Source organism: Botryllus schlosseri, chromosome 2, assembly GCF_051294905.1.
Source record: "Botryllus schlosseri isolate E-star chromosome 2, Bs_hap1, whole genome shotgun sequence".
NCBI classification, from domain to species: domain Eukaryota; kingdom Metazoa; phylum Chordata; class Ascidiacea; order Stolidobranchia; family Styelidae; genus Botryllus; species Botryllus schlosseri.
In genome coordinates, this window is record NC_137237.1 from 24772433 (window position 1) to 24798392 (window position 25960).

Consider the following 25960-nt stretch of genomic DNA (forward strand, 5'->3'; position numbering starts at 1 on the left):
TTATAATGATTCTCGTAAAGCAATCGCAACTTGTGTCAAGAGTTCTGTATTTGTACCAATAGTAACTTAAATGAGTATTTATTCACTCCGCTATAAAGAATCCTGAGAATGTTGTTGATGGCGACTGAAAGCCTTTGAGCGAGCCGGAATACGTTTGCAGCCACACTTCGTCCCCGGGATTTAGTGAGAGGACCACGGAGTTCGAAGATTGACTCTTGTCGTAGTAGCCCTTGCCGCTGTATTCCATACGTATCGAGATTGTTGATACCCCATTGTGTATGAGTGCGGCGTGAACGAACCTGAAATATATATACGCTCTAAGACAGTGCTTCCCGACCTTTTTCAGTTCACGACCTACTTTTATTGCAAGTTTTATTGCGCAATCCACTATGAGATATTATTACCCAATAATAAAAATATAAACGCGTTTGTCGCAACTTGAGATACCGATATCCCATACCTGTTTTGTTTCGACATCGTTACGAAGAACGCATAATGTCCCGGGAACTCTGCGGTAAACTTTCCGCTCGAAACGTCGTATCTTCGGCCGCGGTTTGAAAAGATCCTATCAAATGTAACTGGACCACAGCATTTGAATGTTGTCACGAGTCCCACGCTAAACGCCGCCTGAAGCAGTATAATAGGATGCATTATATATTTGAAAAGTGTTCAGGCATATTCGAAGCAAGCGCCGAGCTGGTTCTGTTAGTCATTGAATATAAATATGAATATATCACAAATTAACACGGTACGGTTGGTTTTCATAAGCTATACTTGTATGTTGCTTTTGGCGATTTCTACTCTGCCATGAAGATGGATACCAGCTCATATATAGTTCTCGCATCGAAAAAAACTTCATCACTTTTCGAGTGTTATCAGTTGGCCTATCTCTGATCTCAAGTGGGCGAGGTAAAGGCCTATATGTGGATTATATACACAGAGGTGGTCACCAACAACGTACTTCCTCTTAATCCGAGTACTGAGATAGTTTTTGTATACTTGCAGTCCATACTCAAATGGTTGTGTTGTAAGAATATTTTAGATTCTGCTTAGCAGTTTTTTTGGCAAAATCACTAACTTTTTACACTTCAGATTATTTAAAGTAGAAAGTAGCGTTGTGATATGCTCGCATCGCTTTTATGAGTGAAATTGTCACAACAACTAGCGGATAGAGTTAAATATAGTTTTGTAAATTGTACCTATCTATTTGTAGTGTCATTGGTCATTTTGAGTTAGTCGCGATCATGTACACTGCAATTTCGAAAGTAATGACTCGATTAACCCTATTTTCAGATCTACGATTTCTACTTTAAGTAATTTTCACATTTGTTTAAAATCCCAACTATGACTGATTTGACCAATGACCACCTCTTCGTATACTGTCACCGCTGATTACCGAGATTCTGACAGTTATAGATTTCTTGTCTGATAAGCCTATAATTACCTTACTTTGAAAGCACTGGGATGTCTGAATATTATTATAACGACGAGTAACAGCAATACTACAAACAGAACATGGACGATATGAAAATTGATGAAAATTGGGTAAGGTATTTATCAGAGATGGATTTTTCTGTGGGAAAATTAGTAATAAAGTTGACATACAGCCAGTTCTTGAAAACCCGTGCAGAATAAACAAATAGGAATGTCAGTCCCACCTGTCCGCTAGCCGAAAAACGTGTTGTGGGATTTGTTTCGTTTCCGATTCCGCGAGCGGAATTTCGCATGTCTTCCACGAGATCAGTCACGTCGACCACTTCCTTATTTCTATTCTGTGCGCTGCTTGCGTATCTGACAATATGCATGCAATTAGGGTTGCATTTAAAACAAACGTTGCTTTAAAACACTTTGTTTATAACATGTTTTAAACAGTGTTTTAAAAAAGGGCCTTTCTAAAAAAAATTGTGTTATTAGGTTGTAAAATTATGCCATTTTGTGTATATACTTTACAAAAAACATGTTGTATGAGCCTACGGACAATTACCACCCGATGTAGCCGACGTATATCGATATGGGATGGTTAGAACTCTCAAAATAGTCGGTTAAACAACAATAGTAGGCTACATATATATTTCGTCAAAGGAGCTATTTTTACCCTATATTTTCAATTATCCATGCCAATCCACTATGACGTCACAATGGAATATTCGTGACGCCATGGCTTTAAAAAAGCAAAAAAAAAAACAATAAAAACATGTTTTAAATTAGGGCCTTGTTTTAAATATGTTTGTTTTGAATTGATTTTTGTATTAAATGCAACCCTACATGCAATGGGAGACTGTCTTTAGTAAAGAGACAATGAGTTTTGGCCGTCAACTACACTCATATATCCAAACAAATATAAAATCATCCAAAATCAGTTTTAAAAGCATGTAAATACTATAAATTGGGATTATCAATTTAATGAATCTTGACTCCAATACAGTTAAATGGAATGTAGATCTACCGTTGAAAATCACAATGAGCATGTCACTCATCACTGAAATTACTGTCCCAGAGTGTATAGCTCATTACATGTGACCAATGGAAGAATTTAATGATGTGCGGTTGTGTGAACGGAATGAGTGAAGCAGCGCGAGCCTGAACCTAAATCGATTATATCTGCCAATCGATCGCCCAGAGCTATCTCGTCGGTGTCGATAGTTGGCCAACTCTGTTTCATATAACCAAGCCACAGCATTCAATTCTACAATTGGTGAACCTTTAGCAAATACTATAAAGCGTGCCTTTATCCAATTAAAGCCATGGCATACAAATAGTCTATCATGTCGTATTCGGGGTGTAGAGCTCATTAGATATTAAGTCGACAACAACAAACGCCAGTTTTCCGCTTGAAAAAGTGGTGAATAAGGTCGACGCAAAACTAAAAAATTAAGGAATCAAAATTATAACTGTGGTATTGTTGGTGGTTCTATTATTTTTATGCGCTCAGGACACACAATATACGATGCGATGTAACGAACAGAATGTCTAAATGACCATGTAGGTCTCCAATCCGCCCCCTCAGCCTAAGGCCCGATGTACCGTGTACGATATATATCTTATTTTTAGGCTTCCGTGTTCTTTTTATTATCTTATTTGAAATCGTCCTTGGTCGAGAACCGGGCTTTTTTTGTAAGTGGGTGCAGCGAGGCAGGAGAGAGGCATCCACCGTCAATGGCGCTGGAACGCCAACTCGACCACATATAGTAGCATTTGGGAAAGCGAAAGCTCGCCGCTCAGGGTATACTCAGAGTGCTAGGGTGCCGCGAATTATTTTCCCTTTAAGAGGGTGCCGCTGTGTTAAAAGGGTTGACAGCCACTGATGTAGCACAAGGCTGCGCAGTCGCACGTTGGCGGTTACGACATTTCTGTGAAATGGTGATTGACGCGCAGCATTGTCATGAAACGCTATGATGAAGACATGGTCGCAAAATACCAAACTATCTTTAATGAATTGTAACTGGTATTAGTTTGTTTGTGGTTTCATAAAGGTTACACATTTTGAATTTCCCAAGTCAGTCATACTGGTATGGCGCCATAATAAGTGGTACTCGAAAACTCGACTCTATTCGAAGCCTATAGTGCTTGATATACGGATCAGAATCACACATGTACTCAATTTTTCTCGGCCCTAGAGCTATTAGTCCAAAACTTATCCTCCACCTTCTCCGCCTAGATCCGGAATCTTGGAATTCGTTAAAATCGTCTTCATAATATTCGCCAGACCCCGCGTAAGTATCACTTTCTGGCAACTTGCCGGGAAAGAGCCGACTGTCGTCTTCAGGAAAACCATACTCTGTTTTTAAAAAAATTGTAGTTATTTAGTCATATATAGCCAGTGCTCTTCAACCAAATTGGTACACCCGTCAAAAACAAACACGGGGTATCGTCACCACAGGTGTAACATAATTAGTCTCAGTGCGACCTACCGTGAAATAAACTGATATCCTGTTCAATGTTTTATTGTTATTTTCAAACAGGTTTCGGGGAAATTTGTCAGAAATGTAAAAGACTCAACAACTGGAATACGGATTCAAACTTTTCGTAAGATACCTCATATGTATACTATGCTACTATAATACTATACTATGTGCTCTTTTTGACATGACGATAAGTGCGGGGGTCAGGGGGCGCAAGTTTTTTGACCATCGCCAAGGGCGGCGCATGTCAACAAAGGTTGAGAACCGCTGGCTTAGATGGAGCGCACTGGGATGTACCAGACGCCGCATTACAATAGGCAGATGACAAGCCATCAATATTAATATAATATAATATCAATAAGCAATTTCATGCTTCAGAACAGACAGCTGGATGTATAATGCACATTGCACATAGCGCATGTTTGTCTCAGGAGTACTGTGCGCACTACGCAACTTGTAAATTACATTCTATTTGTGATGTCATAAGCAACTGTGTTCTTAATATAATTTAATCGTTTGGAGTAGAAGAGGGTCGAGTTAATGTGTGTTCAGCTTGCGACTTCTGCAATTAAATAAATGTTAATTTAATTTAAACCTGCAGTTTTTACTTGTATAGTTGATTGCCGCAGCATAAATAATTATCGACGTACATAAGTACATAAGTTTATCTAGAAAGCCAGTGTTCACCCGGAAAATACAAATAAAAGGCATGTACTGTACAACGAATTAAAAGACGAGGGAGGTTGGTTGGTTGGCGAGGTCGGTATGTGGGGAAGGGGGCACGATGGGTCAAAAACACATCTTAGTTATAAATTTATATAGAATCCACAAATACCAATGAACTATAGCAAAGCGATGAATTAACATTAAACGCACATTTTCAAAGAAATATAATTTGAAAAAATATCAGCAGAGCTATTTGAAAAAGTGCCCTTTTTGTCCCATTGTGCACCATAAACGGGGCACAGCGTGGCTGGCGGCAGGGGAAATTGTACAGCATTAACAATAACACTGCATAATTTAGCAAGAGACTGAGAACTGCTGAAGAAAACGATGCATCAGATGATGCCTTTTCTAGTTAAAACAAAATTCTCTGCGATACAAACCGTTGCTTTCCCCGTCATCTTCGGCGGTGGGCTGCTCTGACCAGATTGGATCAATCGTAGGAATAGTGGATTCTTCATTGTGGAAAAAACGTGTATTATCAGCAAAAGTTCACGCAGTACATTTGAATACACATGAGTCAATATACCGTATTCAGAATCTGGCGGAAATTGTACGCCAGCACCCGATGTGAACTGAATGTACAGTAAGGTATTGTTCAGTTCTTCCAATCGTTCTTGATTTTCACCTACTGCGATGTTGGTCTCTTCGATGATCTTGAAAATGGTTAATGATATTACTACTATTATTACTATTAGTAGGCTAATCAAACGCATTGGCACCTATATAGCCATTTAGGCAGTGCACACCGCGATATGCTAGTGATTATTTTGAAAACGAGTATACAGAATGATGATCGCTTCGTGACTTTCTTCAGGAACTCATCCATGGTCTATCATCTATGCAAAGTGATGAGGCTATATATCATTGATAATTATATAAACCTTGTTCACGAAGTCCAAATTTGTCGTGGTTCGAATAAAATGGTTGGAAGTGTTCCGTTTCATCAAATCCAAGTCTTGACGAAGTCTCCTCAAAACATTGTTGGATGTATCGAACGCAGCCTGTTAACGCAGCGAATAGGTCGTTTTATACCTCTGAAGAAATGGTTCTTAACCTTCACTAAGCTGCATAACACGTACGCCAATCAGCAAGCCTTCGCTGAATCCCGAATTTTCCATTCATTTAATCATAAAAAACCAAAATCTACCACAAAATGCATCTAATTTCAGATCTAATACATTACTATAGATTTCTAGTGCACTAAATGAGCTGAGCACCAACAGAACCAGTATATATGATTTTCACACACAATGAAAACATTATAATGAATAGTCATTGCAATCACTGCGACTTCTGTTGTTCCCTTTCAGATACCATAGTACAGAAGCACACGACGTATCACCAGTCACCACCACCACCACAACAACAACAACAACAACAACAACAACCAGAATTCGCATACTAGTCGGACATATGTACCAGCAACCTATGATGTCCAAGACGGGCGTATGATCATAAACTGTATGTATGACTAAAGTGTGTGTCTTGACGTCCATGGAACACCGGTTAAGAACCACTGCCCTATATTGATTGCATTGAACAGTATAAAAGGCGTTGAATGTATGTTGCAATTCGGTATGTTCCCAGCCTGGAGGTCGGACGCCTAAGTGATACATATACTATATGGCAGCGGTTCTCAAATTTACAAAATGGTTAATAATCTAATTTGTATTTTTTTTTAATTAGGGAAATCACGAGGCAATTTCGCTTCATTAGTGGTAAAACTCCAGGACTCACATCAACAGAATGTCCGTCTGAGATGAACTATCCTACTGTGTAAACTCATTTTATTTGCTAAATTGCCAATAGCACAGGGATATCAACATATCGCTGTTTAGAGATGTTTTGTTGGGGATCGTGGAAAAATAAAATCTTGTAGTAGTAAGGTCAATCACGATGACTTCAAAATGTTTGCAGAAATCCATTTTTTCCTGTGATACATAACCACTATTGCAGATAACCACTATTCCATGATATATTCAAGATGGGCTGCTAGATAAAAATGACCTAACTCAGTGGTTCGCAAACTGGGGGGGGGGGGGGGTGAAAGCATCTGTAGGGGTCGCGAAACTGCGATCAACTGAAAAAAAATTCGCGCTGGGCGCGATTTACCTTTAATTCATAGTTATTTATATTTAGGAATTCTCTCATCCATAGTCACTCATGACCTTCCATATCATCAAACGATCGGTTGGGATTGCCAGCATATGGTTGAATTTTGTGATAAGACGATAAGGGGGCACGAAATTTTCACTATCATAAAGGGGGGCTTGTCTAAAATAGTTTGAGAACCACTGATCCTAACTGGACGTTATATGTTCATTAAAAAATCTGTTTCTCAATTTTGGTGCCATATTTGTTGCGATCATTCCCAGTTGTGTCGTCAGAAGCATAACGCGTGGTTATCATATTCATAAGGCAGTCACTCGTTCATATCATAATCGAAGGCACGAATTTTCAATACACCGCGTATTTGAAAAAAATGCAGTTTCTGTACTCATGTTTAAAGTCTACCCAATTTCTACATAAATAGCATGATGCTATTTTCGAGAATTATCGTTTTGTTGTTATTTATCACTAGCCTGGAGTTACTATTTGCGCAAGACATATGACGATTGCGCAACAATTGAGATAAAATTGAACTGCACGATGAGCGGGTCCGCGGGCGTCCGTGACGGTCCAAAAGGGGTCCGGGAAGACAAAAAGGTTGAGAACCACTGCTTGATACAACCAATTGGAGACAGATTTGTATATGTTTGTCGAAGTTGAACAACACTCGAATGTAGCACGACTAATTCCATTACTTGGCTGAATTTAATGTAAGTATGGCGACGAACAACATGTTGTACAGCAGCGGTTCTCAAACTTTTTTAGATGAGCCCACCTTTATGATAGTGAAAAGCTTCGCTCCCCCCCCCCCCCATATCGTCATATCACAAAATGCTAGCAATCCCAACGGATAGTTTGACGGCATGGAAGGTTATGACTGTTGATGAGAGAATTATGAAATATGAAATTCGGACTATACACAGAGCAACACATATAAATTGAAGTTAAATCGCGCCCAGCGCGGAAAAACAATTCAGTTCACCGCACCTTCGCGCCCCCCTTCAGGGACTTTCACGCCCCCAGTTTGAGAACCACTGTTGTACAGTATTGTGATGTAGGCATACAATTATAGATATCCTATGGCTATGCGATACACATTCATATATATGAATGTATATTAGTTTGTTTGTAGAACAGTCAGATGTCCTGCGCAGTGTAGCCTACTGGGTTTAACCGCCGAATATATTCGCTATCGGAAGTATATTCAGAAATTATTACCTAATCATTGATAGGGCACAGCATAGGAAGGCATTTACGTAGGCCTATATAGTATAGGCATATATTGCGTATTGTTGCAGCGTACAACAAAATATCACATTTTCAAAATGAATTACTGGTGTTCGTGCCACACTGCTAAGGTTCTTATTGACCCATAATACGTCGAAGTGTCAAATGCAAAAATAATTGACATTGTCAGTTAAAATAGTTTCAAGTTGAAGTAAACCACGGAAACTCGAAAATGTAAAAATCTACGCAGGATGATTTCTTAGGACCAACCAAGAAATTTGTCAGCAAAGTAGACACCGCATCGAATTTCCCTTGGAAAGTGTAGTTCATATCCAAAAGAGAAACCTCCAGGTCTAGCACTGACTCGCTGAGTGAAGTGACGCGCTGTACAAAGGATGAAATGTAATTTTGTTCGGTGTCAAACGATAAGCAGTAACACCTCGCGTTCCTGCGCTAACAGTGTAATGCGATTGTCCTGTCGTAGTATGTAAGTCAAGATTTGCTCCGTGGTGTTGTAATTGTAGTCAATATCTTTTCGCAATTCATGAATTTCCGCTTCGATATCCGATAGGTTTTTACCCGAGGACGAGCGGTGCTTCAGAAAGACGAACGCGCGGAAAAACCGCAATTTCTGCATTTGCTCTGTACGAAACGATTCCAGCGATATAAATAGGTTACATGCATGTGCTAATACGCAGGCCCTTCATGTGCACAAATAATATATTGGTTGACACGTGCCGGTGCATATCGAGTTTTTTTAAATATAGGTTGAAATTAATTCGTGACTAATATGTTATCTTACCGCAACGACCCCGGGATGAAAAATATATGGATAATCGCCTATTCTACACACAAGTCTCGCCATATAGCGGTAGAGGTGGTTAGTAACGAAGCACCTCGAACGAAGTTCTGCCTTTTCGGAGTATACTCATGTAGGTTTTGGCTACTTGCACTACTTACTCAAGTGCTGGTTATGTTGTTAGATTACTTCTATTTCCACTTAACAGTTTTCAGTTTTAGGCAAAACCATTGGCCGGTATAACATTTACTTTTCCCTTATGTGGAAATCACTACTTGTACTTCTACATGAGTATCAACGATGTCTATTTGATTGTCAGTGCTTGAGTACAAACGCTGACTATACTTTGACCACCTCTAGGCCTAGAATACCTGGAAATCGCTACTTTTATTTGTACTTGAATACGAACGACCACTAATTGGATACTTTTACTAGACTACGAACGATGGCTATCAATGGTGACTACTTGTACCTCCACAGTTTAGTGGGTAGGCCTATAGAAGTACCCGACTCCCATAAGCAGGCGCATTTATTCGAATGCATATGCAAGGCCGTAGATTTAGTCGCTGGCATCCAAATATTCGGCCACGTCATCAGTTCAAACCAACAAATATTACACTTAACCTATCTATTCGTATAGCAATTGCCTTACGACAAAGCTTGCCTTTCAATAGCTTTCTTGAATCGTTGATATGCTGCAAAACATCTTCCGCTATAAACCCAGCGCTTTCCAAATTAGAAACTCTGCTTCCCAACAGAGCCGTGCCGTTTTTGCTAGTTTCTAGGCATTCTTTAATCTGTTCAAACGGGTATCATAATTTGCGAGTTATTCCATATTCTAATCTGCTCAACCTTCTCTGATGTCAACTTCTCAGCACGGTCGATACGTTCTTCTACAATTCGTACGGCTGTAGCGTAGTCGTCTCTTGTCAAGTATTTCGAATTCATGTGCTGCACTATTTGATTTAAACGGTTGACATCTGTAAAACGTAGGATATTACGGTCAGGTTATGATTTATATAGCCTGTCACTGTCTTGTCCAAACAGGAATGACTTGCCTGATTTCATCTCAGAAAACTGATGAATTGTGTTCGCCAGTACATCCAGCTGATTCTCGATTCGTTTGTTCAACGCAACTTCCAACCTGCAATACGTCTGACGCAAGTAATACACAGCAGGCTGATAATTTAATCCGCAATTGTCGAGTTACTTTATTTTATAAGCGCCGTTCGAGCCGTTGAAGTACATTGTTGGAGAATCAGGTGCATTGCTCTCCAATATTTCGGTTTCGATATGACTTGATCCTGACCTAACCGTCGATTCCTCCCGTATTTCAGATACTTCTTCCCTACTTTCCTGTAAGTGGAATGCATGAGATAGTTTTTCGTAGGTTGTTCTGCAATTTCTATAACTTGTATTTCCAGCTATACACAGTCATATTTTCGTCAAATATCGGTGACAGGGAGGTCCAAACCAGGAAACATAGACCGCCGCTACCGGCGACTCGATTTTGTGCTGCCGTGAGCACTACTAGCAGTTGTTAAACCATAGTGTCCTATATGGTGTGGACACAAGCAAATCTCACGGCTCAGTGAAATTGGTTCACGTCATACTTTCCATTTGGCTTAAGGCAATTTGACGGCAATTTTGACCGGCTTGCCGAGCATCAAATTTGATAAAACGGGTATCAATTGAAAGCTGCCGCTGTACCGATTACGAAAATATAAATTTTATTTTGCTCGTGGCTAAGAAACCCCCATAGTCAGCCTTAAATTTTTCATTGTTATGTATAATGGCGTATAGTGACGCAACAATGCAGTCTGGTGAAACGAGAGCGTAGCTCATGAATAAATGATGCAAACATATCTAAAAACTACTTTCAACATTGCATAATCGAAAGCGTAAAAACTGTGTAGTGTTAGCCAGGGTTGTAACCAAGTCACAAGGCTCCCAGTCACAAGTCATTCTCACTTTTATAGTTTTGACTCGAGTCAAGTCGAGTCATTTTCAATTCACCACCGAGTCAAGTCCGAGTCCAAGTCATTGAACAGAGAGTCGAGTCCGAGTCATTGTATTATGACTCGCGTTCGAGTTCAAATCATTGTGTTGACTGCTCAGTTTCCAGATAAAGTCTTGTTAAACCCACTTTCTATATTTCTGTTTGGTGATATCGAATGGTTCGCATTTATAATATACTAATCTTCTTCGCTTTTAGCAGATTTTGGTCGCATTTCCAGGTACCAGTACCAATGGACGAAATCTCAATAGTGCGGTTCTTCGAAATTATAGTGAAATGTCGGTCTTGGCCGTCTGAGTCTCGAGTCATATGACTTGGTTCGAGTCATGCGCAATGACTCGATTCCAAGTCGATTCAATACACAGATTGACTCGAGTCATTACAACCCTGGTGTTAGGTAAAAATGTAGAAGTGGAAGTACTTTAAAGCATAACCACTTCAGTGAGCGGTGTAAATAGACATAGTCTACTTGTTTACCCCGAGAAAGTAGAGAGAGGTATTTTGTTACCGAGCACCTCTGAGAGTAAGTAGCTATATTAGAGTAAGGCATGGATAATACATGGACTGATGGTTTTATTTTATTTCTGGAGTTCTGACTCGGAAACGGATAAGGCCGGATCCGGATGGGAGCTGGATTTGTACATATTCTGATACAGTCGGAGTACTAGGGAGTAGTGTGCGGGATTTATCCAGATCCGGGATGGATAATATTAGGAATATTTTATTTTTGACCGAAGCGGGATTGCATTTTGAAGAAACAGGGTCGGAATCAAACTAGGGAATTTGTCGATATGGCCCGCGCTATAGTAGCTAGCAACGATAGCTGCCTGGTACAAGACTCAACTGGGACCTTAGGTGGACCTACTTTCCCGATGGGGTGCATCTGCCGGTCGATTTTATCACAGATAATATAGAAGTTGGAAGTGTACAGAGGAGCATCGGAAGGCGAGAACTATGTGCTGGCAGCTCCGCGATAATGAAGTATGACAAGGATTGATGCACTATCGCAAGAAACGGGTTATAAAGAAGTAACAATTGACATGCTTGGACTATGTGGTTGGTGATTGTCACTTTCAAATCATGGCAGCTCTGGTTGAATATTGTAGGATGAACCTTGTATAATTACTATGATGATGCAAATGATGGTATGAATACTTCCTCAATCGTGGCATGTGCAGGTCAACCGAAGCAAACTTACCATGGTTCCCCACATCACTATATTGGCGGAATTACCTTGTGACAACAGGAATCGAGTGAATCTTTAATCGCTTGAAGTTCTCGATTAGCATCCCAAGAGCTATTTACTTCATGGACAATTTCATACAGCTCTCCAAGCTTGATCTTTGCTATCTATGAAAACGATCAGGTAATGCTTCATGTACCTTTTCCACAAACGAAATAGAGAGTAATTGTGGAATGCAATATTTCTAAACTGAAGTACATTTATTATTGGCAATAGATCAGGTGTAACTCACATGATTATGAATACCATGAAGACATATCCAAGAATGCCGCTGTTGACAGTTTTCGAATCGCATATGAAATCGATAAGTGTAAAATTAGAGCGGGGCGAAATCGAACCTGGCTCATTCGATTCTGAGTCGAGCTTTGAGTCCAGTGTTCGAGTATAGCATTCATTAGACGCCATAAGAGTACGAACAAATTTGAAAGTTCTAATAGGTACCATAATTGTGGCCACAAGGAAGATAATGACATTTACAATAATTTTATACCTCCTCGCTACGATCATTTCATCTCGCTTTGCTACTGTCGCGGGATGATCACACATATGGATGTGAATTGAATACGCACCACTAAATATTCGTGAACTTTTGCTGAGTATGATGATATGATATGACCAATCGAGTTTTTAGGGCTGTCACGATGAGAAGAAAGTATTGAAAATATAATTCTCTTTGACAAAAACTGTTATGTTCGTGTATTTACGTTGGTATCGTTTCACTCTTATTTGTCTAGGATTAGTAATTACCGCCAATCATTATTTCTTCGTGTGTCGTGCTTCGTATTTATACCCTGTGTTCTGTTCTCTCGTGGTCTTTTCATTTAACTGCACTCTGGATCGTGTCGCTGCCGTAAAGTTATTCTGCTGATAATATACTGATTCTGTATTGCAACCTCGTCGCATTGAGTTATTGTTCAAACGAGATCAAGAACATAACAATTGGTGTCAGAAGTCGGATTCAAAGTTATTTCTGCGACGAATATTAAGCATGGATTCAGGTATATTGAAGCTGCTCGAGAAGCAGCAGGCAATGATGGCGAGTCTACATGAAACAATGGCAAATCAAAAAGATCAGCTGGAGCAGCAAAATGCTCGGCACAGAGAAGATCTGGACCAACAACGCGCACAGCATAAAGAAGAAATGGCGCAATTAGCGCAGAGGTTGAGTCCCGGTACGTCAACATCTGAAGCTACCGCTCCCAAGTTTGATTCGTTCGCAAAATCAAAGGAGAAATGGGACCAATATCTTCAGCGATTCAACCATCACCTAGCAATATACGGCATTTCCAACATGGAGAAGAAAAGAGCGTGTCTATTCTCATGGGTTGGACCTGAAACGTACTCGCTCCTACGTAATTTGTTTGGTGCTGCTGATGTCAGTGCGCAAACCTTCAATGCGTTGACTGAGAAGTTGTCCACACACTTCAAGGATTCAATTCATGTGCAAGCAGCCAGGTACGAATTTTACAATTGCAAAATGCAGCCGGGACAGTCATACGCTGATTGGATCGCAACTCTCACGGAATCTCCAAGGATTGCAACTTCACATGCTCAAGAGATGGCTGTGATCAAAGCTACGTTGATGAGCTAATGCGCGATCTCATCATTAAAGAAACGCCGCACGCGGATGTGAGACGGCATTGTCTAACACAAACCAATCCATCCCTTGACGACGTTCTCGAAGTAGCCGCAACATACGTGAGAACGCTGGAAACTGATAGGGTTATCCAAGGCGAGAGTAGCGGTAAAGACAAGATGACGGGAAGTTATCAGAAGGGGAAAAAACCTTCCAAATCCAACCAAGGCAACTTCCTGGAAAGACTGAAATCTTGCAGCCGCTGTTTCATCGATCACCAGAGAAAAGACTGTCAATATCGACATGCAGTATGTCAGAAATGTGGTCGTAAAGGTCATATCAAACCTGTGTGCATGTCTACCAAACCTAGTATCACGCAACAGGTCACATCCGTCAATTTCTGCTCAGTGCCACTCCTCTCCTTCGACATCGATCAACTATATCGACGCGTAGGAAACCAGCTCTGGATCAACTCCAGCATCAACGGCATTCCGTTGCCGACACAGTGGGACACTGGTGCACCCTCCGCCATGGTGGGATTGACTGGGTACAAAACTTTGGGCTCTCCGAAACTCTCAGCATACCATTGCTCTTTCGTAGCGTACGGCGACAAGCCACTGAAAGTGAAAGGTATTTGCACTGTAACCGTGCAGGTGGGTTCTGAAGATCGAGTTGGCTTAAAATTGGTAGTTCTCGACGAACACCGTGGGCAAAACATTTTTGGTCTCGATTGGAGCGATGCTTTCTCCATGACCACTGAGGGAACGTCTGCTTTGGATGCAATTTCCTCGCAGATGGTCAAATCGCAATCATGTAATACTATTGACATTTCTGATTCGAACGACAAATTGGTATCTTTTCAGTCCAAATTTCCCTCCGTTTTCTCTAATGTATTAGGACGATGCACCAAGACAAAGGTGACGATTCACTTGAAACCTAATGCCAAGCCCGTATTCAACAAGCCACGCCCTTTGCCTTTTGCAAGGCAAATCGCTGTTCAAACCGAATTGAATAGATTAGTCAATCAAGGTATTCTCGAACCAATCAATTACAGTGATTGGGCAGCACCAATTGTTGCCGTCACTAAATCAAATGGATCAGTACGCATTTGTGGTGACTTCAAAGCATTGAATCAACAAATTCAGATAGATCAACATCCCCTGCCCTCCTTGGATGAAATTCTTCACAAGTTACAGGGTGGTTGTATATTCACGAAAATTGATCTTGCCGATGCTTATTTTCAGCTAGAATTAGATGATGATGCGAAGAATTTGTGTGTCATAAACACGCAATTCGGTCTTTTCCGTTATCGACGCATGTGTTTCGGAGTCGCATCTAGTCCCGCAAATTTTCAACGTTGTATTGATGCCATGATCGCCGGCTTACCCGGTGTTGCTAGTTTTATCGATGACATAATCGTTACTGGCATTGATGAACGCGATCATTTTCGCAACTTATCGCTACTCTTTGAGCGCCTCACCGAGTACGGTTTCACCGTCAACTTCGCGAAATGTGAATTTTTCAAAAGTAGTATCGAGTACCTTGGTCATATAATAGACAAGGACGGCAAACGCCCGTCTCACAAATCCGTTGAAGCAATCAAACAGTTGCCTAAACCTCAGGATGTTCGCCAGCTACAGGCATTCCTGGGCAAAGTCAATTATTATCGCGCGTTTATTCCTAATTTCACGAATAAAGCCGCTGCCTTGTACCGTCTTCTTCAAAAAGACGCGAAATTCATTTGGAATGCAGACTGCGACGCAGCTTTTCGCATTCTCAAAAACGACGTAATCGACGCTACGCAGTTAGCTCATTATGATGTAAACAAGCAGCTCATTTTGTCAACTGATGCTTCTCAATTCGGAATCGGCGCTGTCCTCTCAATCGAGCACAATGGCGAAGAGAGACCGATCGCGCACGCATCGAAAACACTTTCTGATTCGCAAAAATCCTACTCTCAAATCGAGAAGGAAGCTCTGTCAATCATTTACGGAGTCACTAAATTTCGTCAATTCTTGTATGGTAGAAAATTTACGCTCGTAACGGACCACAAACCGCTTTTAGCTATTTTCTCGCCAGACAAGAAAATTCCCGTGATTACAGCGCAACGCTTACAGCGATGGGCACTAACGCTCATGGCTTACCAATACGATATTCGCTATAAACCGACTAATCAGCACGGAAACGCCGACGGTTTATCTCGTCTACCAAAGGGTCCAGACCCTGAGTTTGACGAACTGGAAATTCGTGAAAACGCGGAGATCGTTCACGCTATTAATATGGCATTCGATGGCTTACCGTTAACTCGCAATGAAATTCGCGACGCGACGCTGAAGGACAAAACCATGAAACTAGTAAAATTATCTGTCACTCATGGTAATTGGAATCCAAAGACGCACATTGATGATTTTTCTTGGTTTTCGACTCGAAAACATTCGCTTTCTCTGCACGAAGACATAGTCATGCTCAATATTGATGGTTTTCAGCGCGTAGTAATTCCGCAGTCACTTCGCTCGCGAGTCTTATCATTGTTGCACGAAGGACATTGGGGTATCGCGAAAATGAAGCAGATGGCTCGACGTTACATCGCATGGCCTTCCATTAATCGCGACATTGAAAATCTCGTCAAGAGTTGCGACGCTTGCCGTAAGGTCATGAAAGCGCCTGATCGTCAGTACCGCGAATGGCCTAAAACTTCTGAAAGCTTTGAACGAATTCACTTGGATTTCGCAGGTCCACTAAACAACAAGATGTTTCTTGTCATCGTCGATGCGCATTCGAAATATCCTTTCGTTAAAGTAATGAATGTCGGATCTACCACAACCTTGTGTGTGGTCAACGCTTTGAGGGAAGTCTTCTCTATTGAAGGCTTGCCCATAACAATTGTTACGGATGGCGGACCGCAATTCACGTCGAATGAATTCGATACGTTTTGCTCTAATTTGGCAATCAGCCATATCGTATCACCGTCTTTTCACCCTGCCTCGAACGGGGAAGCGGAGCGATTCGTCCAGACTTTAAAAGCTGGATTAATAAAAAATTGCGACGGGGGAAAAGATCTCAACTTCGCGCTCCAAACACTTCTCGCTACGTACCGATGTGCACCGCACCCGGGCATAGACTGGAAAACGCCTGCCGATATTTTACATGGTCGACAGCCGCGCAATTTGTTAAGTTTGTGCTCGCCCTTCGACAAATCGAAACCCGTTACGCCTAGACAATCAGTCACTCATTTCGAGATTGGTTCCTCGGTTTACGCTCGCAGTTACCGAAGCGGACCAAAGTGGGTTGCTGGCGTGGTGACGGAAATACTGGGGCGTGTTGTGTACATTATAAAAACAGATCATGGGCATTGGAGAAGGCACAAAAACCAACTCCAGCCACGCTTGATTTCCACAAGTAATGATACAGCCACACAGGAAGTTGCTCAGCCTCAACAGTCGCAAGCTGAGCAACCATTGGTTCGTAATAGGGCACAACGTCCTGCAGCTAGTCCTGCTCGTACGTCGGGTAGACGTTACCCCGTTAGAAATAGGAGACAAACTGATTTCTACCGGCCAACGTGAATCGCCCTGCACCCTTTAACTTACAGGGGAGGACTGTTATGTTCGTGTATTTACGTTGGTATCGTTTCACTCTTATTTGTCTAGGATTAGTAATTACCGCCAATCATTATTTCTTCGTGTGTCGTGCTTCGTATTTATACCCTGTGTTCTGTTCTCTCGTGGTCTTTTCATTTAACTGCACTCTGGATCGTGTCGCTGCCGTAAAGTTATTCTGCTGATAATATACTGATTCTGTATTGCAACCTCGTCGCATTGAGTTATTGTTCAAACAAGATCAAGAACATAACAAAAACCTGTTGGCGCCAAGAGCGTGACAAACCAACACTTACTTACATCACTATATATACTCCACTCGAATGATCGCAATTGATTCTCGAATCGTTGTGCCCGCAGTCCCGTGCTAATACTAGGATTGCATTTAAAACAAAATTCAATTGAGGAGAAACATGTTTTACGCATGTTTTTTCAGTCATGACGTCACGAATATTCAATTGTGACGTGATAGTGGAGTGACATTAACACTTGAAAATACAAGGTAAATACAACTCTTTTGAGGAAATGGGCTTCCAACCCCTGTCTTATACGGACCAGAAATATCTTCAACTAGGGCTACATTATCTTGCAGCTTTTTTACGGTCGGCGGCCATCATCATCAGAACATTCATTCCGTACCAATGATGTATATCTATGTACTATAGGCCTAGCTGTTGAACCAACTATTTGGAGGGTTTGAACCATCCCATATGGTCGGCTATATCCGGATGGTAATCGTCCGTTGCCTAATACAACATGTTTTTTGGAAAGGATTTTACACAGTTATGGCATAACTATACAGCCGTAAAAAAATGTTTTGATAAAAAAGGCATATGTTTAAAGCACTGTTCAAAACATGTTTTAAACAAAGTGTTTTAAACAAACATTTGTTTTAAATGCAGCCCTAGCTAATACGCGTAGAAGCCGATCGAATATATTATCCGGTAAAAATCTGCAATCACCTTGGCATTGTCCCTGATAACAGCGTTTCCGTTCTGCAGTTCTTCGACATTTTTACGAACTATTGCGCTTGTATTTTGTACCTCATTGATTTCAGTAAGAATACGCTGAGAGTTTTCGCGTAGCCACAAAATTGATGAACCGTGATCGTTGCTTCTGTGACGTAGATATTGATGTTTCAACACCCGTGAGAAAGTACAGATGTTGCCATGTGTCAGAAATATCACCTTGATATTGCTAAGTTGATACTTTGATTCAAAGCCGATAGATTGGTCTTGACAGATTTCAATTCAATGCGCGCTTCTTGACCTTCAGTAGATATGTCAGATATCACACCCGAGAGTCTACGTTCTTGCTTCTCAAGTCTGTAAAAAACAAACAATGTCAAGACCAGTATACGTAGCCAGAAACCACTCATCAATTCTATCAGTAAAACTGCTGAATTATCATGATGGTAATTTTGCGATAATGTTATTTCTATAAATACAAGTACAGTTTCTGGGTTAACTTATGGAAAAGTTCAAATATGTACCATAGTTCCGACCACAAAGAAAATAATGCCAATTACACTTGACAAAAAATGTTTTATTTTCAGTGGACTTGGTTCATCACTACTCAAAAATGTCGCGTCCCCGCATGCGCAGGAGCGCAGCATCATGCTACATTTTGGAGGCTATAAAATAAGGCCAATCGAAGTTTCAAAGCTTGAATGGCAGAGGGTGTAGATACCGTAATACATGCAACTAAAATAGTTCTTCGTGGAAAGAGCTGTACGATTTCTGCACACCGAAAATACCAACTCCCACGACTCAACTAGAATCATTACAGTAAATACTCGACGCCGATTGGAGAACTCCCCCGGTGCCTGGCTCAAGTATTAATATGACTTGAAGTAGACTAGCTGTCTTCCCTACGCATGTCATAATTACATATATGATACATTGCAGTCTGCAAGGCAATCGACATTCAAGATTCAAGTCGCGTTTAATCAGGGTTGTTACCAAGTCACAAGGCTCCGAGTCACAAGTCAATCTCACTTTTATAGTTTTTACTCGAATCAAGTCGAGTCATTTTTATTTCACCGTCGAGTCAAGTCCGAGTCCAAGTCAGCGAGCGGAGGGTCGAGTCCGATTCATGGTAATGTGACTCGAGTCCTAGTCAAAGTCATTGTGTTTACGGCTCAGTTTCCAGTTAAAGTCTTGTTTAAACCCCGTTTGAAAACTGTTTTGTGATATCGGACGGTTCACATTTATAATATACTAATTTTTCTCACTTTTAACAGTTTCTGGTCGCATTTATAGTATCGCTACCAATAGATGAAATACCAATAGTGTGGTTGCTTTACTATTTTTCGAAATTACAATGAAATGTCAGCCTTGGCCACCTCAGTCTCGAGTCCAAGTCGAGTCATTACACAGATTGACTCGAGTCGAGTAATGACTCAAGTCATTACAACCCTGCGTTTAACGCTATGTTTAATTCCTTAAAATGATCGTCACGAAAAGAAAACGCTTTTGTACTTTCTCATTTCTAATTTAGACTGTTATACGGAATTGGTCGCATCGAAATCATGAAATAGATTTCCTTAAACCATTAGTGGCAACTTTTCTAACTTAACTAAAGTATATGACGGGCAGCTCCGCAGGTAGAAAATCTTCCGCAAGGATAACACTTAACACAGTGGTTCTCAACCGGTGTGCCGCGGCACACTAGTGTGCCAATTGGACTGCTCAGGTGTGCCGCGAGCAAATTATGTCGAAGTATAACAAAAATCCCAATTATGAGTGGGTCATTGTTGGTTTTCTATTGAATTTACCCGACCAAGACACGCGATACGCAAACCGATGCAGTGAACGGTATCTCAATCTAGTATTTCAATTTGGCATCCCCATGAGGTCATGGATTGGGTCTTTCTCTGGGCTTTTTATTGCAGTAAAGACGCTCTGAGCACAGCAACGTATAGGGGCGGAGAATCTAATAAATCTGCAACGCTTTGTAACTTGCTACTGCACTGCCATGAATCAAACTGGGGCCTCCGCCGTCAGTGATGGGTGTGATATGCTAGTTTGCCCACATAGTAGCATTTAGGACGGTGATAACTAAACTCGGGTAATTGGACCGTGATATTGAGGTGTGGCCGAAGTGTTCACCTTTTACTTGTCTCCCATCAGAACCGTAGACAGAACAGGGACATGACGCAGGTTGATGACCTTTTTATGTTTCTATTTGTAGTCGTATTCTTGCCATGTCTTCGTCATCGATGATTATTTTACACCATGCTGATATTACATATTTTGATTCCTGAGATGCCAACTTATAGCACGGCCCACTTTTTGTAAGACACTGCTTTTGCAGATCGGAGGACAAGTAGGAGCCTACACAAATCTCCAAAACCTAGAAAGGCATTCTCACCATCGAGAAATGAACTCATTTGAAAGTGATGTTCACGTTTAAAAATTAGAATTGCTATCATAGCCATTCACATTGCGATTGTTATGTAGGCCTAGCGTGCCAGCGCTGCAGGTAAAACGTAGGCTCAATGCGCAATGTTATGTTGCAGGCGACAAATTCGAGAATTGAGAAGTAAAGTTGATCAAATTATATCAGTTACAAATTTCCCCGCCGCTGAGGTTTATTATCCCGATTTGTTGGAACTACAATTGAACTGCGGGTGGCTGCCAGTAACACTATTGTGGTATAGCCTACTATCCTAACAGGTGCTATTACACGATCTGCGTTGAAATGCGTTTGGCATCCATGTATATTGTATAATACACCTCTACGCCTCTGTATTTGTTAGTGGCGATCGTGATTGGACTCTTCGATACGACGGTTAATTACATCGACAGTGCGGTAGTGGGCAGACTTTATTGTCAAGTCAATCTTATGAAATTAAGCTGAACCTGAAGTTTAAACGAGATCTCAGCTGGCCAGTTATGTGGTAACAGAGGTAATAGCTGATAATTCAAAACCTCACACGGAAACGAAGAAAGCTCTTCTTCCGGCCTGCAATAAAATTGTAAAAAAATGTTTGGGAAGAATTAAAAACGATTCCCATGTCAAATGATAGACGTTTTGTGGCATGTCCGCAGAGATAAAAGAAAACTTAAGCAGAGGAAAGCCTACTTGAGTGCTCCGAAAAGGTAACAGTGCTTCGTCAGTGACCACCTCTGTATGATTATGGTTGCTGCTATACGCATTCTGGTAGTTTGCCTGTGGTGTAAGCCAAAAGAGTTCTGAACCACTGTGGTAGTGTGCCGCGAACTATTTTTAATTTTCAAAGTGTGCCGCGAGGTCAAAAAGGTTGAGAACCACTGACTTAACATATCTATTGTGACGTGGTGAGCCAATACAAAGTCACAATGTCTGGGTCTGGCCAAATATTCGCCACCGGATGCCCAAATTACCATCATCCTGTCCATTGACAGAATAGTGCAAGCATATATGTGTTTGAGTTTAATTAAAACCTGTTTGGCCACCTACAGCATGCTTACATTGATTTTCATCCTCTTTTCAAAGATAAGGACACATCTTTTGAATGAGAGCGGTATGGCGACGCAGTATCTATACAATACACGGTATGTCTACAAAAAAATTTAATATATGTGTAAATTGTCAAAGAATTACACATTGCTAATGATCAATATCCGAATTCATCAAAATTTGTAAAATACGATCCAACAAATTATATGATGAGTTATCGAGAGTTTGTTGTATGATATTGTTACTAAGTCATGCCAGATGCCACGGGAATGTTTTACGGATGTTTTACGAAAAACACTGAGATATTTCAATTTGATGCTTATGGTATACTCTCTTTGTAAAAATATATAACTCTGGACTTAGCAACCGAGGTCTACGGTATATGAGGATGATTGATTTCTTACACTTCCTACTTCGCTAAACATGAAATATTTGTCGTATGTGTTCTTGTGACAGAACATCAACCCTAATGTACGTGATATGATGAAAACTAAACTAAAATTTTCTATATGGTATATGGCAGGGGTGGCCAACCTGTGGCCGTACGGCCGTATGCGGCCGTAGAAGGTATTTTGTCCGGCCGTGCGCACGTAATTCAATCAGTATGTGTTGGCGGCCGTCGACATGCAATTTGAATTTACGAATTCAGTCCCGGTTTCTCGGGAGATTTTAATTATTCTTGAAATTTTCTTCGGCCTGCGCGCGATTCAATGTGACGTCATTTTCTATTTAATATAGTAGCGCCCTTTGCAATCTGATCCCCACAGTACAGATGCCAACATCAGAGGGAAATGATGCGCCTCATAGAAATACCAACTCGAAATCGTGTGCTCCTCGCTATACCGACAACCCTGAAGGGATGTCAAGAAATTACAGCATGCAACAAGTGACTAATAACAATTGGCCCAGCCGAAGATGCATCATCATTTATAATTTACCCTAAATTTTCGAAAAAAACTCCATTAACTATATCGGTGAGTCAGATCACGTGTGCTGAGAAGGGACAAATGTTTGATAGTAATATGTAAAACTACTAATATTAATAACGAAATTCATCAGAGAATCTGAAAAAAATTTAGCGCTTCGCGGGACTGTCCACAATCCGATAGCGTGACTCGCGATTTCGGTGCGTATAGTAGGCGTGTATGACTAAATAGATTAGTCCAAAGTGTACCGGAAATGGACATAGACCTTTTAACATGGGTATTTGGCGTCCAGCGAGTTCATTGCGACTACGCCCTGGAATGCGGCCGTAGGCTACATGAGTGGTCGAAATGCGGCCGTGAATGGCAAAAAGGTTGGTCACCCCTGGTATATGGTGAGCCTGTGGCATGATAATAATCTTTCAGTTTTAGAAGTATGAAAAACGAAGGATTTGATGGACGCTATTACTCACTTTCTACGGGTTTCATTTCTCAAAGACTGGTTCGCTCTTACTAGCTGTCTCATTTTGCCTCGTAATGCGATGTTTGTGTATCTTACATTGCGCAGCATATTCGACAGTGCGCCTATGGTCGCTTTATTCAAGGCAACCCCTTCCTCCAATGATTCCATCCTGGAGCTCTGAGTTGTATTCATCTCACCAACGACGTCCAGTATACCTGCCAAAGCGCGGAAGAAAATCGAGCTATTCTTGAATAATTATATTCAAATCATCTATAAAAGTTCATTTCGATATGCGTGAAAATGTATATATATATTAGGGTTGTTCAAAAATATATTTTTTCAGATTTTCGCGGCTATAATTGTTAGGTTGGCTAAAAAACGTTGCACACCAAATTTGACTCTATTCCGACTAGTAGAAGCGAAACTATTAGAGTCGGAAAAATTTGAATTTTTAATTACAAATTTTACTGTCTACCACATCGGATTATGCAGTAGTCTAATAAAACGGTACACAGCAAATTTGGCTAAATTTCAACTGGTAGAAGCGAAGGATTTGAAAAAAATGATATTTATTGTGGGTAATCCAACAATTTAATGAAAAACTCGAATAGATTCAAGTCTACGAGCTGGATTGAGTCAAATTTGTTTTTTTTTTATAGTTTTCATACATAACTTTCAATTTAATGGGTTAGCCAGTCAAATTTGAAAAAAAAACATATTAAATTAAAAATTTTCAAACTCTATTAGCTTCACTTCTAATCATTGGAATTGATCCAAATTTGAAGTCCAACGTTTTTTTAGTAAACCTAACAATTTTAGCTAATAACCGCAAAAATCTGAAACAAAAAGTTTTTGAACAATCCTAATATTTGAAGAGCTTCTTGGAGGTACAGACCTTCAATATACAATTGAATAGTATATTTACATTGAAATGAACCCGAATATTTTCGGCTGACACTCGTCAGGGGTAATCGTCAGCATCTAGTATAGAATTGGAAAGAACATTTTATACATTGTAATACGATTGTTGATATACAATGTTCTTTCCAATTCTCTACTAGTTGCTGACGATTACCCCTGACGAGTGTCAGCCGAAAATATTCGGGTTCATTTTATTATGAATATACTATTTAATCCTAATATATCTAAATTATATATTGCTTCATATGCGCGTCGGTGTTCGTGCAATTCATAATATTTACTGACTTCCCGTCCTTGTCCAATAATTATATGTCTTTGGCGCGATCACATATATTTGGATGTAGGCCTACCGTGCATTAATACATAGCAGTAACAATAGCTCAGTGGTTTCACCGATAGTCTCGAAGACCAGAAGTCGTTCGGCTGTAGTCTTCACAATTTTGAAAATTGCATTCACCTGCTATACCTGCATTAACTTGCGGTATCACTTTGGCAACTACCCCATTTTGCAATCTTGAGAGAAATTCGTCACTATTCACTTGGTCAGACACTGAGATGATCTCATCACGCACATTGCGAATATCTCCTGTGGTGCGTTCTGACTGTAAACGAAATATGTATCCTGCGTTTGACGTTTATGGCGTATAATTATGCTTTATACCAAAATATCGACTCGCCGCTTCAAGCTCCTCTGCTGTTGTAGCGAGTATTTATGAAAACCGTTGATTCTTGTGTGCATTTTGTTAATGATTTTACGATACCTCGGAAACGTGGCATTGAGTCGAACCACGACGTTTGCAATGTCTTCATAGTTCCATATCTAAATAGAAACTTTATTCTATGTATGACTTCTCGCGGTAACGCCAGTGTTTGTGTCATAAAGCACCGTTACACGAAAGATTCAGTGTTTATATTTATCAAATTTGAATTGTATAGAGAGTTACTACCGTACCGCTCGACAGGCTCTCGAATACGTGTTATTCGGGGTACGCGTACCTCGGTTAGGATACGCTTCCATAAAGGCAGCTAGCGGTGCTTATGAGCCTACACCGTATCGTTGTATAAATACATGAAACCCTATAGGATCTGGACAGTGATATTCAATCAATACCAGGCATTGCTCTGAAATCTTACTTCCCCTCCGATGCTGAAATTACTTGATGTTGTTCTTTTCCTGTTACGTCGTCGGTGCGCTGCAATATGTTGAGATTGTTCACACATGGATATCAACGTGATATGTTAGTCAATTATTAGGCTTACTGGTAAAATCGGTTGCAGGGGCGGTCGCGGTTATGGATTTCGTTGGCCGGCTGCCGGCATGTCTGTCCGGGGTCATGAATGCAGTTTCTTCGCTTGTTAAAAAATCTTCTGGATCTCTGCCTTCAGTAACAATAGAGGATATTGTACTATTGTAGTAAAATTCGACAAGGTCATATATGTGGAAGTTTTGTGCTCGTATTGCGCTGATTATAATTGTATCCAGTACAGCCATATCAGAGGTCGGGAACCTATGGCTCGCGAGCCATATATGGCTCTTTGGCAAATATTTATAATTTTGTACAGAATTGATCAATATTGCATCGACTTGTTAGTAACTTTTCATCACAGCCAGAATAATTATTCTCGTGGCAGTATGAACATTAGCGCTGTTCAAAAATAACTTTTTTTCCCGGATTCCAGCCATTCACTGATTAAATTGTCAGGTTACCATAAAAAACGCTGCACACCAAATTTGGTTCAATTCTAACAAGTATAGGACTCCGCAGATCCAATTAAAACTTTTAATTTATTAGGGAAAATTTATAAAAAAAATTTAAAATTTTTCTGCCAACCCCATGAAATTGTTGAGCTGTCTTCAAAGACAATGCAAAACAAATTTGAGTCAATTCCGATCAGTAAGAAGTGGAGTTATGTCAGTTTTTCGATGATAATCCTCGGATTATCCTTGATCGGTAGATAATCGGAGGAATATCAACTAAAAACTCACATAACTCCGCTTCTACTGGTCGGAA

At 40.6% G+C, this 25960-nt stretch overlaps 1 protein-coding gene across 3 annotated transcripts in view; it reads right to left on the reverse strand.

Annotated features, from left to right (window-relative positions):
• Positions 1-30: 30 nt before the first annotated feature.
• The window catches only part of LOC145434264 (uncharacterized), a 34529-nt gene continuing 8599 nt past the window's right edge, over positions 31-25960 (reverse strand). The window contains exons 6-27 of one of the 3 annotated variants that reach the window (XM_080311622.1): positions 25209-25328; positions 25083-25141; positions 24610-24768; positions 24406-24550; positions 23038-23242; positions 18386-18523; positions 18161-18314; positions 12014-12130; positions 10098-10119; positions 9974-10067; positions 9822-9907; positions 9616-9743; positions 9428-9560; positions 8404-8606; positions 8235-8348; positions 5510-5629; positions 5155-5281; positions 5009-5080; positions 3646-3778; positions 1659-1791; positions 461-627; positions 31-299 (exon numbers count right to left, since the gene is read on the reverse strand). In XM_080311622.1, the coding sequence (XP_080167748.1) occupies positions 83-299; positions 461-627; positions 1659-1791; positions 3646-3778; positions 5009-5080; positions 5155-5281; positions 5510-5629; positions 8235-8348; positions 8404-8606; positions 9428-9560; positions 9616-9743; positions 9822-9907; positions 9974-10067; positions 10098-10119; positions 12014-12130; positions 18161-18314; positions 18386-18523; positions 23038-23242; positions 24406-24550; positions 24610-24768; positions 25083-25141; positions 25209-25328 (2846 nt within the window). In that variant the 3' untranslated portion in view covers positions 31-82. Of the gene's footprint in view, positions 300-460; positions 628-1658; positions 1792-3645; positions 3779-5008; positions 5081-5154; positions 5282-5509; positions 5630-8234; positions 8349-8403; positions 8607-9427; positions 9561-9615; positions 9744-9821; positions 9908-9973; positions 10120-12013; positions 12131-18160; positions 18315-18385; positions 18524-23037; positions 23243-24405; positions 24551-24609; positions 24769-25082; positions 25142-25208; positions 25329-25960 lie in introns of all 3 variants that reach the window. The other 2 variants (XM_080311620.1, XM_080311621.1) reach the window with 2 other exon arrangements.